The sequence below is a fragment of the Ammospiza nelsoni genome, chromosome Z (genome assembly GCF_027579445.1).
Source record: "Ammospiza nelsoni isolate bAmmNel1 chromosome Z, bAmmNel1.pri, whole genome shotgun sequence".
In the NCBI taxonomy this organism is placed as follows: domain Eukaryota; kingdom Metazoa; phylum Chordata; class Aves; order Passeriformes; family Passerellidae; genus Ammospiza; species Ammospiza nelsoni.
Window position 1 is genome coordinate 59,466,250 of NC_080669.1, and position 19,270 is coordinate 59,485,519.

Here is a 19,270-nt window from a genome sequence, read left to right on the forward strand (position 1 = left end):
TGTTTTTCAGACAGCAGTGAACATTGTCTTTTAATCTGATAACCTTCCGAAGTGCTCTCTGTAGTTGGGTGCTAACCTTGAGAGGTTTTTTTTTGCCAGAGGTTATAGTGTCATAGAGGGCTTCTGTGATACACACTCACTGTGGTTTCTGCTTTCTTGGCATTTCAGATGACTTTGGATTTATTGTGCATTACTTCTATTCATCCAGATTGAGAAGTAAGCATTTTGATGCAGCCTGCCTTGTGATGCTTGGAGCCTCTTACCTTATAATTTCTTTACCCATCTAGAACTCTGTTAGAATTTTATTACAAACAAAAGGTGTCATTCTGTGAGCTTTTCTGACTGCAGACTAGCAGTTCTGGGATTGCTGCTAGGATTATTTGCCTGCAGTTGCTCATAGAAAAGTCAAAGCTGCAGAGCTGATCTGATTCTGTGGTTTAAGTAGTGAGGGGCTTGACTTGCTGTGAGAGTCAGAGCAAATGGAGCAGTGGGTCCAGGATGCTCTGGAGAGTGGTGGCTGCACCAGGGACCTAAACTAAACAGCCTCCTACCAAGAACAGAAGTGATCTGGAGTAATTTTAGTACATCTTTTAGATCAGCAACTTCTTATTGCCTCTGAGTCCTCTGGTGGTCAGTCCTTTTTAGGTTAGTCATTTCAAAATGAATGCTTCAAATAGATTACTGTTTATCTACAGTATTGGTCTAGAAGTGACTCATGACACCACTGCATGGAACAGGTTTTCCGACACTGTTTATGTACTCTATTTGCCTCTAGGGAGCTTGGCTGCATTTAAAATTTTGACTTCCCTCTTCAAAGGTATTTCTGCACCTAGCCTGCAAGTTGTGTTAGCGAGGATTAAATGTTTCCTGGCAAAATTATGATACCTTTTTACTAGCTGATGTTTTAAATTGTTTTAAGAAAATATGTGTTTTCTCCTTGGTGTTATGTAGTGGAACAATCTTTGAGAGATTTCCTTTATAAATCAGTTTGCATTTGTGTAACACCTTTAGATTGTAGGGAACCAGAACTGGGTTTGGACACATCCCTGTGGGCTGTAGTGAAATAGAAGTTTTACAATTGTCATGAGCAGGGCCATGTAAGGTGTGCTACTAGTGCCACAGCCTCCTCCTGCCCCCCAGTATAGCAGATTAATTCTTCTGGAGCCAGGGCAACTGACCTGTGTTCTGGAATCCTATGGCAATCACCCTGCACTGTTTCTCCTGGTACTCATTTCAAAATTAGCACACTTCTGCAGAGTCCCTCAATCTGAGGCTATGTCTGATCTGTTCTAAGAAAATAGATATAGCTGAATTGTATTTGTCACTCCCCAGGTAAAAATTTGAATGTGCTCTCATCCTTATTTTTCTTTGCAACATCCTTGAGATTGTATTTGTGTTGTTTTAACTTTTAAAAACAAGGAACTGAGCCATGGAGATTATTTATTAATTGTTCAGATTCAAATCTAAGAGCAAAACTGAGCAAAAACTGAACTGCAAGTAACAATAGCTTATGTTTGGCCTGTGTGATTAATTCTTCTGTAATAAAGTTATTTCTTGTCATAAGCAGAGATTTGGTTGCTTTCTGATATTTTTGTTGGGGTTTTGTTTGTTTTTAAACTTCATGATTATGTTGTTATTATTATCATCATCATTATTATTGTCATTATTATCATCATTCTCATCATCATTACTATTACTTTTGTTACTATGATCATTATTATCCAATTTTATGACAAGAATTCTGTTTCTCCAGCTCTGGAATTTCTGCATAGAAGAGACTTACAGAGCTCCACCTAATGTACAATTTCTTTCTCTAGATAGAGTGGGCCTTGATTCTGATAATAAATTACTTCATTGAAGCTCTTCATGTGAGAACTTTGAGTATTTCAATGTATCATGTTTTCACAGAAACCTTCTGAATGATACTCTGATACTAGTAATGAAATAATAATACTAGTAAATCTACTAATAATTCACATAATAGTAATATTACACATTTCCTTTGCCTCCCTTCTACTGAAAGATTTTGTTCAACACACAAATAAGCTATATGCTTTTATGCTGTTTAAAAAAAACCATAACATAGAAACACATTCATGCTATTTGTAGTATAAATTGGTATGGTAGTGCTGTGCAATCCAGTTCAAAAAGTGTTTAAGAAAAGGATGGCAGAAAGGAAGCAGTGAAATGTGAGAGTAGCAAAGTAGAAATTTTTTAAAAAAAGAGTTTCTAATCAGAGAGAATTGCACACCCAGAAGATTTGGTAGCGTAGAGCAGCAGTTGCTTCAGATCTCGTTGAATTGGTTTGCCTACATTTTATTTAGAATGTGTTTATTTGTCATTTGATAAATATGCATCATTCACATGCTGGAGAAATTGTTTCAAGATTTTGTTTCCTTCAGTAGTTGGCTTATTGGTTTTAAATGCCTGTGCATTAATGTGTATCCAGATTAGACAGGGCTAGTATTCCTTTTCTTTGAAACTAAGTTGTTTTTTTTTTTTTTTTTTTTTTTTTGTTTTGTTTTGTTTTGTTTTGTTTTGTTTTTTTTTTGTTTTCTCTATTCCCACTTTTCCAATCTTCCCCCACCCCCATTTTCCCTCTAAAAATATCTTTAGGAATGACTTGCTGATGGTGTGCCGCCAGCTGAATATGGAGGCGTCTGTTGCAGAGATCATGCACCAGCTGGGAGCAGATGAAAATGGAAAAATTTCCTTCCAGGATTTTAGTCAGTGCCGCATGGAACTGGTACAGGAAATCAAGAAGGAGGAAGTGGATCTTTCTTTGAAGTTGGATGATTCTTGTAAAAAGAAAAAGTTAAGGGATAGAGTAGCTTCCTGGCCAACTAGCAGCAATAACAGTTTAGGTAGGTATGACTTTTAAATGTCCTGTGGGTGTAATTTAACAAAAGGTAAACTGTGGGATGTTTGTTACTGATTTCACTGGCATTAGGGTTGCCCCTACAGGGCTTTGGGAATCTGCCTTTGTGTAATTTCATCATATACTAGAGTGCTGTTGTAATGGATGCAGACTTGTCATCAGAATGTAAACTAGAATGTGTGCAGAGCATTCTCTTCTAAAAATGTGAATTGCACAAGAGAACAGACTCCCTTGGAAGGGTATGGGCTGGTAACTGAAGATCCACGGAGTTCTTTGTTCTGTGTAAAGCTCAGGCAGGTATGTAGGTAAAACTGAAAAATGAGGGAAGACTTAATATTGGTTCCAGTCATAATACAGGGTAGGAACTAATGTTTCTTGGATGCTTTAAAAATTGTTCCACTTAGTGAGATCTGAATGCTGGAAGAACCCTATGATTTAGAGAATACAAAAATACTTCTCCATCTGGTTGAAAACTAACAAAATCAAAAACCAGAACCAACCAAACTAAAAGAAACCAACAACAAAAACAAACCACACCCCCCACCCAAAAACTCAAACCAACAAACAAAAAAAAAAGAAAAAGTGCTATTCCATCCACAGGAAAACAGGATGTAGGAAGGGATTATCTGTGTCATTGAGCACAGTCCTTGATAGCACTATGACCAGTCAGCATTAGGTCAGAAATGTTAATACCTGCAGAATGCTTCCTTTCACCATGTAAGAAATGGAAGAGACTAAAGGACACAGATTCTGGGGTCAAAGATGGCAAAGTGTGGTGTTTTGTGGAAAAAGCTGAGGATGCTGTCCATTCCCCAGTTCCTTACAACAGGTGCATGCTGGCTATAAGTGACTGCTGGCTGGTGACCATGGAACTGACCTGTGTCCATTCTTCACAAAAACAGCATCAACCTCTGATGGTGTTTAGTTGGAGCTATGTCTCCTCAACCTTTTCTTTGGGCTATATGAGCCTACATGTTTTAAAACACTTTTTAAACTGGAAATCTTCCTAATTAGTCTTCCCAATCGTTTTTCTTTGAAGTGTCTTAAAATAATTTGACAATATTTTTTTATTGTCGGATGTACTTCATAGATCTGGAGAGTTATGCTATTCCAGCTTCTCATGTTATGTCAGGGTTATGTCAATGTCATGTTATTGACTTGTTGCCTGGTAAAATGTTTAACGTCAGATTTATTTATTTATTTGAAAGTAGTTGATGGTACATGGATTTCTGTTTTAGCAGCGTGGATGCAAAGCATACTGAAAACAATACAAGTCACACATAACAGAGGAGAGCAATTGCAGGGCACAAGTCAATCACAATACCAGTGAGGCTGAGCTTTGTAGGCAAGTACTCCACACTGGCTTGGCTAACTCAGGGAGACATTCACACTCTTACTGAACTCAGGGAGAAATACAGCACCAGTTGATTCTCTCAGCTGTTTATGGTTTATGTACACCCTCTTGGTGTTGAGGTCAAGCCAGCTTTTTTGCAAGAGCTGTGATCAGTCCCAGCCCACATCCTTCCCTGAGCTTCATGGGCACATCACCCTGGCCCATCTCTAATCCTGCTCCCATAGTAGGGCTTTACTGATCAGTCACACCTGTCTTTATCTTGTAAGTGGTCAGCTTCATAGAAAGTAAAACTGGGCATGGTTTGATTTTGGTGGTTTGATCTATTAATTTACTTATTTACTAGCTTTTAAGGTATGGGATTAGCATGTTCTGTCTTATAGTCACTTTGCATGTGTGTTTGGCTAGTCATCTCAGAAATTCAAATTTTCCTTGTTTACTTTGTATCCTTGGTGAACTCCTTATTGTTTTGCTTTATAAATAGACTGTACTATTCCCTTATCCTATCGTCTCAGCCTCCTTGGCTTTTCATTTTGGCTTCTCAGTACAGCAAATCTGTTTCATAGCTCTGTTTATCTTCCATCTCGTGTTTTATAGCTTCATAGTAATATTTTGTTATAGAGGTAGTTCGTTGTTAGTGTTTCTTCTGTTTATACTTTTTTCATATATATCCTTGAATTGCAAAACTCTGTCGTTCCTATGCCCATTTCTCCCATCACTTTCTGTAGTGAAATTTTTCTAAGCCTTGTGCTCAATTGATTTCCAGCCTGTGAATCTCTTTCTGGAGCTGTCAGACAGTATTTCAAAACCAAGTTTGTGCCTTTTTTGTTTTCTTTAAGGATGTTGTGTGTTCCCTTTGCTCATGCAATTACCTTCTGTTGCCTGCTTTTTTGGTGTGGCCAGACTTGTATTCTTCTGCAAAATAGAGATGCTGTTCTGCCCTCGGATGGCTATACAAAGCTTCCCTGTTTGCTGACCAGATTTCTGGGCTTTAAAATCTTCTTTCTTAGACAAGCCAGCTAAGTAATTATGATTTGTAATAATCAGAGGTAACAGACATCTCTTAAACTTGACAAGAGAACGGCCAACATAATACTCTCAAAATTTATCCCATGAAGAATCTTACTAATTGCTGCCAAAATTATTTATAGATGAACTTCCAAATTTATTAGTGTATAGAAGTCAATCCCAACTACTTTTTTCCCCCTATTCCTCAGCTGCTGTTAGTTTTACAAGAATAATTTAATTAATTTTTGAAGCTGGTGAGTGAACCCATTTTTCCTTTCCTCTTTTTTCCACAAAAGTTAAGATCAGAAGATGTTTGAATTTCCTGCCTTGATATATTTTGCTCTGCTGATCAAGTGTGACTATCTTACTGCGCTGTACTTCTAGAGCTATGGGTAATTATGGGATTTGTCCTTGACTCTTGCAAGAATCTTAGAAAACATACCGAGATGCTCCCCCCTGAAAAAAAGGATGGGAGGAAATACTAAAGCTGAGCATTTAGGATGCAACTGATTTTTATTTGGTTGTAAATGAAAACCACTGTGGCAGCACTGTTCAAGAAGTTCTACATAGCTTTCTTTTCAAAGAGTCAAGGAAACAGTGCTGCAATACATTTCTGTGATATAAACATATCCTGCGGTATGAACATAATGGCAGCTGAGGAATTACACTTGCTGTCAAGCTTGAATTATGACCTGTGTCTTTCTGTGCCTTCCTGATGTTTCTGTGCCTTTCATGTCTTTGAGGGCTCATTTATATACTCAATAGCGATCAAAGAATTGATTATGTTATTATTGAGTCTTTGCTGTTGCTTTCTAAGTATTGCTTGAGACAAGAGATATCATGTACAAATTCAAACATGAGCTTGGTCGATGTTCTTTTTTTGTGTTTTGTTTTGTGTTAGCATTTTTTTTCTGGTCAAAACACTTTTAATTAAACTTTATTTTCAAAGATAGTTTACAGACCTTTTTTTCAAGACTAATTTCTACGTCGGGTATGAGCTGCTGATGATATTTAAAGCTGATATCGTATATTGATGTGGGGCACATAAATGACAGCATTTCAAAACTCTTTTGACTGTTATTGAGTAGCAGGTGTCCTGATGATCTGAAACAAAGGAATCCAGCCTCTGACATGAATGTTTATACACTGCAAGTTTGCATGTAATTGTGCAGAGATCACCAGTTAGGCAGCATTTTGTGCTACCTTTTCTTGGAACTGTTCCAAATTCCTTAAAAAAAAACCAACCAAACAAAAAACCTTTGTTGCCTCTAAGTTTTGCTTTTCGTTATGAAGATCATAGCCTGGAAAAAAATTTGCAAGTAATTGCATCTAATCTACTGTTGAATTTCGTCTCATCCATCTGTTTTATCATTGATAAGATTTTTCAAATAATTTGGTCCAACTTTGCCCAACAAATGTTTACGCCTGTGTTTCCAGATGGGATGCAGGAATGAGGAAATTGGTTGACTCTTTTAATCAAGGTACAGGACTCAGATTTATTAATAATCACTCATGTATGTCCTCAGTAAGCCAAGCCTGCATCCATATCTACCATCCTAAAGAGCAAATGAATGTATAGATTTAAAAGTTTGATGTTTTATTCAAGTGCACAAAAAAGGAAGTTTTCTAAGTTACTAGAATTAGGCTTTTTGATACTTATTAATCAGTAATTCAAAGTTGTTATAATGTGTTGTCATTCTTATCCTACACTATTAATGTTAACAATAATTTGCAAGTAATAACCAGTTATTTTCAAATAAGTGAAATGGAATGTAAACTCTGTTAACATTCTTGAATTTTAAGTTACAATTTTAAGAAATTAATAAAATAACTTCTGAAAGTGTTGCTGGAATCTTGCAGTCACCAAATGTGACCTAACTCTTTAGTATATCGTTTCAGTAGGAAATGGAGGAAGAATGTCAGTTACTGATCAAATCTGTTACTGATCAAATCTGTCCAGCTATGGAGAGTGAGGGCTATGATAGGGTAGAGTAAATCTGTCTAAATAATGTAGTGAGTGATGGAGGCGGATTGCTTGGCACATAAAAACTTCAACGCAGCAGAACTACATCTCTAATATTTAAAGCAGGGAGTTGCCTGAACAGTTGTGGCTTGTGTTAGCCTTTTCAGTGTTGTATAGCTTTGTATGTCTTTTATAAAAGCTAGCATTAGAATTATCTGTATTATGCATTGTATAGATCTGTCAAGTTCTTTGCAAGGAGTAAAATGGCCATTTTTTCCCCTTGATAAAAAATTGCCTGTTTCTAGCACCAATTGACATGGCAGATGAACAAGAAATGGCACTATTTATTAGTAAATTCTTGGTTTCCTGTAACTGCATGTATTTATTGATCTCATTTCATATTCTAGATAAACAGTCATGAATATAAGAGTCCTTTACCAATTTTTGGCTGTAGGTTAGTACTTAGGAATTAATTCATAGCCAATTCCCCTTTCTTTACTGAAAATAAGTCCCCTGAAAACTTGCTATGATAATTTATTTGCATAGTGGATCAAGCATGAGAAATAATCAAAGGAATGGTAGGAATTCAGCCTTAAATTAAGCTTATGGGTAAATAGGAGAGGCAGACTAGTGGGACTGAAAAAATATTATTTTTGTTTTACATTAATTCCATGTTTGATCTTACTGCAAATAAATTGCTTTTGTGAAACTGATGCACTGATTACATTTATTTATGCTGTATTTAATTAAAAACTACAGAGCTCATATGGACACAAAGGCATGCTGCAGATTTTCTTGAAGTTTATAAGCAAAGTTTCACCCTTAGATATGTTTAACTAGAAAAGCTTTGAGTTTCTGCCAAATTTAAATGCATACAAACTTCTGTTAACTGTAAGTGGTTTAGTTTATTACATGTAAATAATCTTTTGATACCACTGTCTTTGTGCAAAGCAGCAGAATATAGGTAACTTTTCTTTTCTTTAATAAACAGAGAATTTAAGTTCCATGAGCATCCTTACAAATGAACCTGAATTTCTGGAGGTTTATAATTGACAGCTGATGAATCTTACTAAAATCATAATATATAGTATGCATTAAACACCAGGGAAACTTTACAGGATAGAAGTGATCCCTGCAGGGATCCCTGGTGTCTGATACAAAAGCAAACTGGGTTGAATCTTTCTTCTGGTTTGAATATTTGTAAAATGTAAGAACAGCTAATCTGTATTAGACAAGACTTTATTGTTAAATGATAATTCTGTCCCTTAGCACAGTGAGAAGAAAATTATTAGAGAAGATTGTAGAGTCTGAGTGATCATGTAACAATGCTTGCATATTAAATTTCAGTTCAGGGATTTAGAATTAGAGATAGTTGCACTGGCTCACACCCACATGGCTTCACTCCCTCTACCCCTGTCTTGCCAGACTGAGCCTCTGAACACGTGCAAGTCTTTAGTGTTCACCATGGCCTGCCACCTGGAGTATCACATCCTGCCCTTCCATTGTATGAGGAATAAACTCTTCTTGCTTTCCTGAAGTTTCCTTCCTTCCATGCAGGGGTTTTTCCTCTCTCCCCCCCATCCCCCCTCCCCCCATTGTATCCAGTCAAGGTTGAGCATTGCATTGTGCTACCTTCCCCAGTAGAAGCACTAGCAGAGTCAGTCGCCTCTGTGCCTTCCATAAAAGTTACAGGAATTCAGTGTGTTTGACGCTTTGACACCAAATGCCCTTGAAATTACCATACACCTTAACATTTTGAGAGGAGAGTGGAAGGACAGGCAGCTGAGTAGGTAGAACTGGGGAAACAGAAAGCTGCTGTTCCTGAGAGCTGCTGTTACCCAGAGCCAATAGAAGGGCTGGCCCCGACTGGCTCTGCAGAGCGCCACAGGTCAGGCTTGTTCAGGGCACTGCTGTGTTACCCCTGGTCAGCTCCAGTGGTAACACATGGAGCTGTGGTTTGTGTTTGCCATATGGTTTGGACCTGGATTACAGCACCATTCCTCAGTTTTGTCCCAGTTTATGCTTTCCATGCAAACTGTGATCAGCTTGAGAAACTGAAAGGCTGCTGGGGTTTTCATAGAAATCATGCTTCATTTGGCACAAGATGAGCACTGTCACATATACTACACTTCAGCTTTTGTAAATCAAGGGCTGCCTCTCAGCACATTTCTGCTTTATCTCTCCTGACTTCTGTGATGTGATCTTCATCTGCCTGCTTTCAATGTGGCTCTGACATACCAAGATTCATGAAAAAGGAACAAAATGAAACTGACAGGCAACAAACTCTGGATTTGTTTGCTTGGATACATATGTATTCAAGTCAGATCTAAAGTGAGGTTGTCTTGAGTGGAAGGTGTTCAGGGAGGAAGCTGGTTATTCACCTATGAATTTCCAGGTAAGGAAAGACAACTTTTTTTAGAAGTACAATGCATATGGTACAAATACTGTACCTGAAAGGTAGGCTCAAATTCCTCTACCTTCTGTATGACTTCAGGTTTTATGTACTCTTTTTCCTATATACTGTATACTTCCCTCTTTACTAGAGATCATTAATTTTCAGGGGAAAAAAAAGATTGTTTTCTGCCTTAATAGAAAATTCAAATTAAATTCTAGATTGAGTTCCTGAGTACAATGCAGTTGTTAGCCAGCATAGTTCTGGCAAAATTTAGTTAAGGTGCTTAAACAATACTGGGTACTAGCAGACCTTGGTTTCTAGAAGTCACGTCCTTGTTGAGGAGTCATCCCCTCCTCTGTTTCTTATGTCTGAATAGAGCAAATGGTTATCTGGCCTCAAGGATAGTCTTGAATAATCTCGGAGTCAAGGACAGGTATATGAAGATGTTATGGATAGTGTACTTTTATTTTGTTTTCTATGTAACTGTTTCCTATATGGCCAATGCCAGTCTGCTGGAAGGTACCGAAATCATGATAGTTTACATAGATACATTTCTCCAGTAACTGAAATAAATTTGAAGAAGGCAAATTGTTGGAAATTCCACACACATTTGTTAATATATATGGTTTGGACTACTGATTTAACAAATCCAGTTTCTTCATCCAAAAGCTGTGTTGAGTGACTGGGAAATTATAATGAGAGAAACTTCGTCTTTAACTAGTTATGTCTCTGTGTTTTACTTTCTCAAGGCTTTATGAATTACCTTGCCTACTTTATGGTTTTGCTCTTGGCAAGCTTATTCACTTATCTATCCTAATTTTCATGTAGCTATTTGATTTATTTTTCTTAAGATTTGACATAGTTTTTGTAAGTGATAGAAATCTGCTTAGAAAAAAATGTCATGGAATGTAAAAAATTAAAATCCAAAAGCCTAAAAAAGAGGTAGTGTTACTCTGGTAAGTAAGAGTACTTCTTATGTTGCAGACTGTTCCAATTTTTTTAATGTGCATTTAAGTTTTTCTGAAATTTATGCTATAATGATGTCCTGTAGTGAGTTGGGTGGGCATCACAAAATTGGAGAATTCCTGAATTTTGAATGTATCAGTGTTAGGGGTATTTCACCGAACCTGAAATACAATTGAGGTTTTGTGATGATTTTGCAAAATATACCAGTAGAAAGTGCAAATGTGTGAACTTGTAGTTCAGGGACAAAAGGATGATGACGTGTGAGCTGACAGCAGTCTTTTAGAGCAGAAATTATCAGTGTGGTTCAATTTTCCTCTTAGATCTAATTTCATAAAAGAGATTTCTCCCATAAGTAAGTTATGTTAGTTATAGTCAGTGTAGGGTGTAGCTGTGGTTTCCTTTCCTTGGAGCTTGTTATCCTCACTCCCAAGACTAATGAGAAAAGGACCGAAATAACACAGCTTAACATTGTATGTTGTGTGCAGTGCTCATCAAAGCAGAAAAAAAGTATGGTAGGAGGAAAAAAATTTAGACAATGATCCTACAGACCTTTGCCTTGAGATTCTCCATTTCCCGTAACTGCTTTGCCCACATCAATTATTTCCCTCTTGGTCATTGGACAAGTGTTGCAAAAAATTCTAATGTGAAGTATCTCTAGGACTGAAGCTGCATTTGGAATACATTCCTTCCCTCCCTGAATTCTCCTAGCACTTTTAATGGATGTACAAATAGCTTTCTGTATTTAATAAACACTGTCACCCAGCTGTGCATGTGAGGACCAGTTACTATCATCATCATTCTGTTGCTGTGCCATTCATAGGTGTCATTCATATTGTTTTATCATCTGATGCAAAATAATAAATAAGTTTTAAAGAGTGATTCCTGTTAAATAGGAAACAGTTACATGAGTTGTCAGGCTACCAGCTGAAGCCAGAACCTTTGGCCTTTGATCCCTATATGGAAGTGTTTTGTAGAAAACAGTGGAAATAATTGTGATAAACTCCAAATATTACTATTATTTTAACTTTCCTAATCAGATGGGATTAGAATAAAGTTGATCCCTTTATGAGAACATAGCTTCTTTTCAGTCCTTTTGATTTACTATACTTGGTGTGTTGCTTGAGCAATTGGAGCTTATGCAGTTCCTAAATTTTCTTTAAAGTTAATTTGGGTTTTGTTATGTTTCCGTCATCTTGGGAGACTTGAATGTTCACAAAGATTTACTCTCATTCTTCTTGAATGTCCAAAGATTTACTATCATTCTTCTCGGCTTCCTGAACAGCCTGCATTTTTTATAGCTAGACCTACTCCTCGAGGCTCTGACTTGACTAGCAAGTGCAAAATGACAGTTCTTTCTTAATTTTGTATATTTCCCCTTCATTCAGTGCACTTGCCTCCAGAACTATTATTACTGAAGTTGGCAGCGAGCTCTGAAATGGCTAGTGCTTTTCCCTAATCTCCCTGTTGCCTTCACTGAATAATAATAATTCAATATTCCAACTCTTTGTGATAGGTTATCATAATTTAACTATTGAATGAAAGATGAGCAAAAAAAAAAAAAAAACCACCACTGAAAAATAGCCATTCTTTTGGTAATATAATGCATAAAATTTTAATTAGCTAAATGTCATGGCTACCTCATGGAAAACAGTAATCAGACTCCTCACTGTGTGAGGTGAATCTGTGTGACCAAGGAGCTGGTTGACAACTTAGGTTGTCAGCTGTCTTCATGTTCTCCATTCACAAGTCAGACTCATTTCAGAACTTGATGCAGAGCTGATTTTACAGTGCCTCACTTTTCCTGATACCCCAGGTCCTCTCAGAAACAAATACATCTTCAGTGTCCTACCATCCTGATGGTTTATCTTTTCTAGCCTGTGAGCAATGAAGAAACCACACAATGCTTGGTTCACCAGCATAGCCTGGTAAAATTAGCCTTTATCAAACCAAAAATTCTGGCTTGTATTTTTGGCAGGCATGTGTTTCTTTGCTGCAGAATACAAGCCACCTGGGCAGAAGGTTAACTGCTGGAACATAAGATGAAATGCCATTTTCTTTCAGATCAGAGTGGCAAGGTGGTTCCAGAACAGAGACCAGAGATCTTTGCAGGTCATAAAGGAAGATTCAGATAGCAGGAATTCTCAGTGCAGGTGGGCAGGGTACAGTATTCAGAGTGGTGTTTGTGAGCCAACTTGACTGTTTTAAACAGCTTTGGTACAATTCACAAACTGAAATTTTATGTAAATTTATATTATTATGGAATCTTTCGTGTGCCATCGAACTAAACTGTCCTTTGTTATTCTTTAATACTCTATATATTCATTCACTCCAGACAGTGTTGCTTTAACTTCCTTACTCTGGAATTATAGTGTTACTTATGTAATTTGAAAACAATTATGTGCTCTTACATTACTTATCTAATACAAATATTGTGCAATGAATTTATTTATTTATTTATGTTTTCTTTCTATCTAATCTTTGTAGTAACATCAACTTCCCAGCATGCTTATTACCTGGGAATTTTCATGATAATTTTATTTCACTTCATACAGGAATTTCATGCTTCTTGTTATTCTAAGTGTAGCTGAACAGGGAAAAGTTATGGTGGGATCTATGTTGTTCTGCAAAGACTAATCTTGAACACAGATTTATTACCTATAGGTCAGCTATCAGCCATCATGCCTAAGGTTTCCTTATTTTTTATTAGTATTATCAGAGGAGGAATGGTATGTTAATTACAGCAAGATACAAGAGTTGTCTGTTAATTCCTGGTTAAATTTTCAGTTACAAGTGAAATCTGAGTTTTGACTCCAGAGTTTCCCTGCAAAGCTGAGATTTGAGAGGTGCATGATCCAGGACAGCATTTTAACAGCTAGAGTTCTGGAATCTGTTGGGAAAACAGTGGGCAAATTTAGGGACTAGGGTAAAGCCCAAAATAAAATACTGGAAATGCCTTCCAGTCATCTCCCCTTCCATTTTTAGTATGTATATTTTAAATTAGGAGTATTGACATGAACTTTTAAGAAAACTTGGGTTAAAGATACAGTCATAATGTAGTAATAAAACTCCAGTGTTTCCTGATCCATCTATAACTGACAGGTGACTTCTGTGCCAGCTGAATGTTCAGTCTGATAGCAGATGGTGCAATCTGTGAAAGCCACTTGGGTCCTTCAGCAGAAATGCTGTTCTTAATTGCATGAACGTAGAAGCTCTTTTGCAGAGCAGTGGTTTTTGGGTAATAGAAATGTAGTGCATATTCTCGGTAGAAACATGCCATATTTAGCTCTGTGGAAAAAGGTGGATCCGTGTGATACAGCCAGCTCTCTTAATTCTGTGGCTCTGCTTGCCCAGAGAGGGTTGTTTCACCTGCTTTTGGCAGGCCTGGGAAGTGGCAGAACTGATCCTCTGCTGCCCTTGGATGCCTGAGACATTTCAGCGGCTCCAGGTCTGTGGGCTACTGATTTTTTTGCTCTGTGGTGTACTGCAGCCACACGAGGGCAGAGAAACACAATGTTGTGCACAGCCACAGTGCCCTGCCTGCTCTATAAAATATTGCTGGTACTGGTATCTCAGTGCAAGTCTGTTGGAAAGACTGCAGTGTGTAGCCAGTTGAAGTACAGTGGTGCATGCTCTTGGTGTGAAAGTCATTGAAATAATCTTTAATCTCCTTCTACCAATCAAGATAATTATATTGGTATAAAATGTAAATATTATGGCTTATTTTCTACTTCGATGTTTCAAGACTAGAATATTTGCATTGCACAAAGACAGGGAAACCAACTCCAGGTTTACTAAGTCTGCTTTTCATCCATAACAGCTTTACAGGATCTTAGAGTATTGACCTGAAACAACAGATGAATTGCTGCCTTGCAGCCCTTCTGGCTGGTTTTCCACTTGTACTTTTGCATCTTAAACTTTGCTTGGCAATGGGGAGACATTCTCCTAATAGTCCATTATGTAGTTTATTGGTTTTGCCTGGTAATGTACTGAGTACGTAATAACCGCTGATTAGTAAACACTTCCTTAGAATGCTGATTAATACTTGAGAGAGAAAACCAGCTCAAAAAAGGAAAAACTTTTAAAATAATAGGATGGCCTTACAGGTAACCACTTACGGTTTGATGTTTGCGTATTTGATTTCGAGTTTTGATCTAGTCTGTAGCTCTGGATTCTATTCTGACTTTTGTATTAACCAGAGTGTATGCTTGGACAGTCACTTATTTGTTTTTAATCTTCATTATACTATAGATGAAATTTTACAGTACTGCCCAGGGTTATTAAATAACCTAGTGCCTACTCTGGATTGTTTTGCCATAGGAAATGGTTGAATTGAAAACTTAACAAAGTTTTAATAGGAGTGGGACATTTGTAAGGGAATCAGAAGCAGCCAGGGGTGAAATAGTTACTGACAAAACTAGAAATTTTTCTTCTACTTGTTTTATGGTTTAACCCCAGCTCTGTGCATAGGGAATTGGAAGGATTGTTCATGGAGAAACAGGAACCCTACAACTTCACGATACAGAAGCTTTTTCAAAGCATTATTGTTTGTCACTTGCCACCAGATCATATGCTTGCATTGATTTGTAATGAAACATCTTGTGATTGATATGTCTGGCACTTGAATTGAAACAAGTAATCCTGTGATAATAAAAAAAGCAGTGGTAACATAAAAACTATAACTATACAGCTAAAAGATACCTTATTTGTTGGCATTCAGTGAACAAAAAGTTAATGTTTTTCCTCTTTTGCTCTTTGATCTCTGCTGCTTTTCAGTTTGATGTCAGTACTCATTTCTCAGTCTTAGCTGTTCTAAACAACACTGGTTTTGCAGTACACTAAATAACATATGCAAATGCTTTTAGTTTTCCTTCTGAATCTTGTAATTTAGTAATTCACCTATGCACTGGAAATTTTACTCCTTTTTTTCCCTGATATTATCAGCACACAAAAGATGGGCAGTAATGGCAGTAGAGGTTTTGTTTCTTTTTCTTTCTGGAATGATGGTCAGGGTTATTTCTATGTCAGCAGAGTGCCCTGGCAGCCAAAAGGGCTGTGTCCTGGGGTGTATCAGCATCATTAGACAGTCAAAGAAGGTCGTGGTCCTAATCTGCACTGTGTTGTAGCTGCCCCACCTTGACTACTGTGTGCATTTTTGGTAATTTCTCAGTACATGAAAGGCATCAAACTATGGGAGTGTGTACACAGGAGGGAGATCAAGATTGTGAAAGATCTCAAGGAGCAGCTGAGGTCACTGGATTTGCTCAGCTTGGAGAAGAGAATGCTGAGGGGTGACACCAGAGGTGCTGATTTCCACTCTCTGGTGAGCAGTGACAGGACATGAGGAAGGGGAATGAAGCTGCATCAGGGAAAGTTCAGACTGGATGTTAGGGAGAGGAATGATTGAAAGCCATTCATTCTGGAATGATGGCTGGTCACTGGAACAGGCTCCCCAGGGAGGTGGTCACAGCACTAAGCCTGGCAGAATTCAAGGACCGCCTGGATGATCCTCTTAGTCACGTAGTTTAGGTTTAGGCAGTCCTGTGAGGACCAGAGAGTTGAACTCAGTGATCCTCATGGATGCCTTCCAACTTGAGAGATTTTTTTTTTTTTATACACAGAACTAGACATTCCATACTAGAATGTTTTTCCTTTTCTGCATTTTAGGTGCTGTATCAGGAGCCAGAGAAAGCTGGGAGTATGATTCAGGAGCGAGAGACCTTCAGAGTCCGGACCTCCACAGTCATTTTATGCTACAAAAGGTGTTGGAGTATGGTAGAAGCAATGTGACTCTACAGGCTGCTCTGCAAAGACTTCTAGCTCAGGCCTCAAATTTTAGCAACTCTGTTGGAGGAAGCTACTTAGAGCTTGCCAACACTGTAAGTGCATTTTATATTTAAGTCTGCTTTTAAGTTTTGTAGGAAGATTGGTGTTTAATTTGCTTTGGTTTTGTTTTTGAAGAAGCATATTTATTCCACTCTTAGAGCCCTTATTGAAGTAATTTTTACTTTATTTTTCAGAAAATCCATGTGATATTAGCAATAATTTTGTGTATAGTGTTTCCAAAGCTTCATAACCAAGTTGTGTCAAAAAATGTAGTAATCTGTGAGTGGTTGAACTGAAGTTCCTAACTGATACAATTTAACAGAATATTTGTTTATAAAAAGTCCTCCCAATTAACTTTAAATGTGTCAGATTGCTCAAAAGTGTTGTGCAGCAGAATTCTTCACATATTATTTCATTGCTACCCACTAAATTATTTGGTACTTTCTTTAAGCCCTTGGTGTGCTTTTTTATTTCTACAGGCAAATACTATTCTCCATTTAAAAAAGCCCACATAACTGTGTGTGCTGGAGAAAGGCGAATTTTCTTCACAGTGATCAGTGTGGAACTGTAATTTGGGCAACACTTTTGGAGGAGTAAGACATTATTTTTTCCTTGTTCCACATTTGTATTGAGATCATGTTTGTGTTTTAATCTTAACCCAGGCATCTTATAAAAGACCACCTATTTTGTAGTATGTTTCTGGTTTATGTCGCACAGAAACTTAGGTGAAGAAGTAAAAGATGCTAAAATGAAAGTGAAAAATTTCTAATTAAAAAAATTACTCTCCGTTGCCATGCTGGACTTTGATGAAATAGACTCCTAGTTCATGATATCATAAGATAATTTAAGCTGTAAAGGAAACTTCAGGAGGCTGTCTGGTCCAACATCCTACTCAAAATGGAAGTGATTGCTGACAACAGAGGAAAATCAATGTCTTCAAGCCACATTATTTAAAAAGATAAAAAGTATCTTGACAATGCTCGCAAAAGCTTTCTTGTTTTATCCAAGTTTCTAAACATGAGCTGATACAGGGCCTGTTTCCATATGCAGAGTAAAAAAATGTAGATATTAAAAATTCCTTTAGAGGGAAAAGAATTTAAGAAAATTTATATTTTCTTAAAGGAATTGTATTCTCATTTTTTCTATGGAAGATAATAAGAGATCAGCTGTGGTTCAATTACGAGCTCACCCAGAAGCGTATGGGAGCAGAAAACAAGCAGGCATGCATGTATTATAAAGAGAATAATATGGGGGAATTGAGAAGTTATAGGCCATTTAGCAGCTCTGTTTGTATGTTCCATTTCTTCTGGGGAAATAAGAGCAATTTGAAGTGAGAGCAGAGGACATGTAGATTTGTAAAAGAATATAATATAACCCAATATAATACCTCCTTTAAGAGGAGATGGAAGAGAGACAATACACATCATGTTTCTCCAGTAAAACATCTGACCCTGCCTTAAGTGATGTTCACATCATCAAGGAAGAAACATAATTTAAATGTAACTACTAATGGTTGTATAGTGAGGATTCGGAAGTTTTGTGCTGTCACATATTTACAGAGATATGAGACAAAGCTGCAGTGTGCAATGTTACTCAAGAATGCACGGTGTGATGGTTCCTGCATTGCTATTATATGTAGAAATCTAAAAAAAAAAATGCAGGAAGCTTATAAAAAATACAGATTTCCAGGTTTCATGGCTTTCTGAGTCAGAGGAGGACATCAGGAAAGGTTTTATTACCCCCAGGGTGGTTGAGCACTGGAAAGGCTTCCCTGAGCAGTGGTCACAGCACCAGCCTGACAGAGTTCAAGTGTATGGACAATGCTCTTAGGCATATGGTGTGACTCTTGGAGTGTTTTGTGCAGGGCCGGGAATTGGACTCAGTGATCCTGACTAGGTCCTTGCCAACTCAAGATATTCTATGATTTGGTGATCTCTATATTCCTTCTATGCGTGTTGCCATGAAAGATGCCTGCTCTTTGTTTTAATCTGTTACACTTCTGCTTTAGAATATTTCTTCTATGCTTTTCAAAACCACAGTAGGGTCATCAGTCTCTCATTTATATGTAGACAAATACAATAACATCTTCATTTGACTCCCTCTGAGCACTGCTGTCATGGGTCATATGTAAATTTTTGCTTTGGCTTTATTAAACTGGAGAGAGAAAGGAGCAAGAGAAAATGGAGAGAATTATTTACTTTGGGTTTCAATATTTATTCATCTTTCCACAAAATTTAATACTAAGGGGCATGCTTACTGCAGTCTAAATTTAGGCTCCTCAAAGAGATAAACAAAGTCTTCACAGAGCTGAGATTTAATATAGGTTCTTCCTTCTCTGTCTCTTCCTCTAATCTTTTACTGTGCTGTGTTTGCCACAATGACAACTGGCTGTTCCCTAGCATTCATTCTCAGCTTTCCCATTCTTAAAAGTTGAAATCAGTTAATTAATCAAGTGTCAACTCTTGTTATTAATGTCCTAGTTTACTTTCTGACAGGCCTTTTTTAGCCTCATTTTGATTTTAAACTGTGGAGTCAGGCTAAAGACATCCCCTGTGGTGATAACGTACTCCTACAGCATAGATTATACCCTCAGTCAAGACAGAGGGTCTCCATACTGTCCTTCACATTTAGGTTTTCCATTTGCAAAAGCTAAATGAACATCAGTCCACTGTGCCTAGGAAACAAAAAAAATTTATAAGGGAATTTTTTTTTAAGAATGCTTTTTTATAATTTTGGGAACATGCAGCTCTACAGCATTTTATCAAAACATAATGCCTGCTCTGAAGCATTATTCTTTATCATAGGAGTGATGCAATTTTTTAAACAGTGCTATTTGAAATTTAGCCATTTATACTCATTGCGTATGTCTCTATCATTGTTCATTTT

General features: G+C 37.3%; 1 protein-coding gene across 1 annotated transcript in view; it reads left to right on the top strand.

The window, feature by feature from the left end:
• Positions 1 to 19,270, top strand: part of MCC (MCC regulator of WNT signaling pathway) — a 183,250-nt gene that overhangs the window by 12,016 nt on the left and 151,964 nt on the right. Inside the window, 2 exon segments of the mRNA XM_059492528.1 lie at positions 2,617 to 2,864; positions 16,226 to 16,437. Coding sequence (XP_059348511.1) covers positions 2,617 to 2,864; positions 16,226 to 16,437 — 460 coding nt within the window.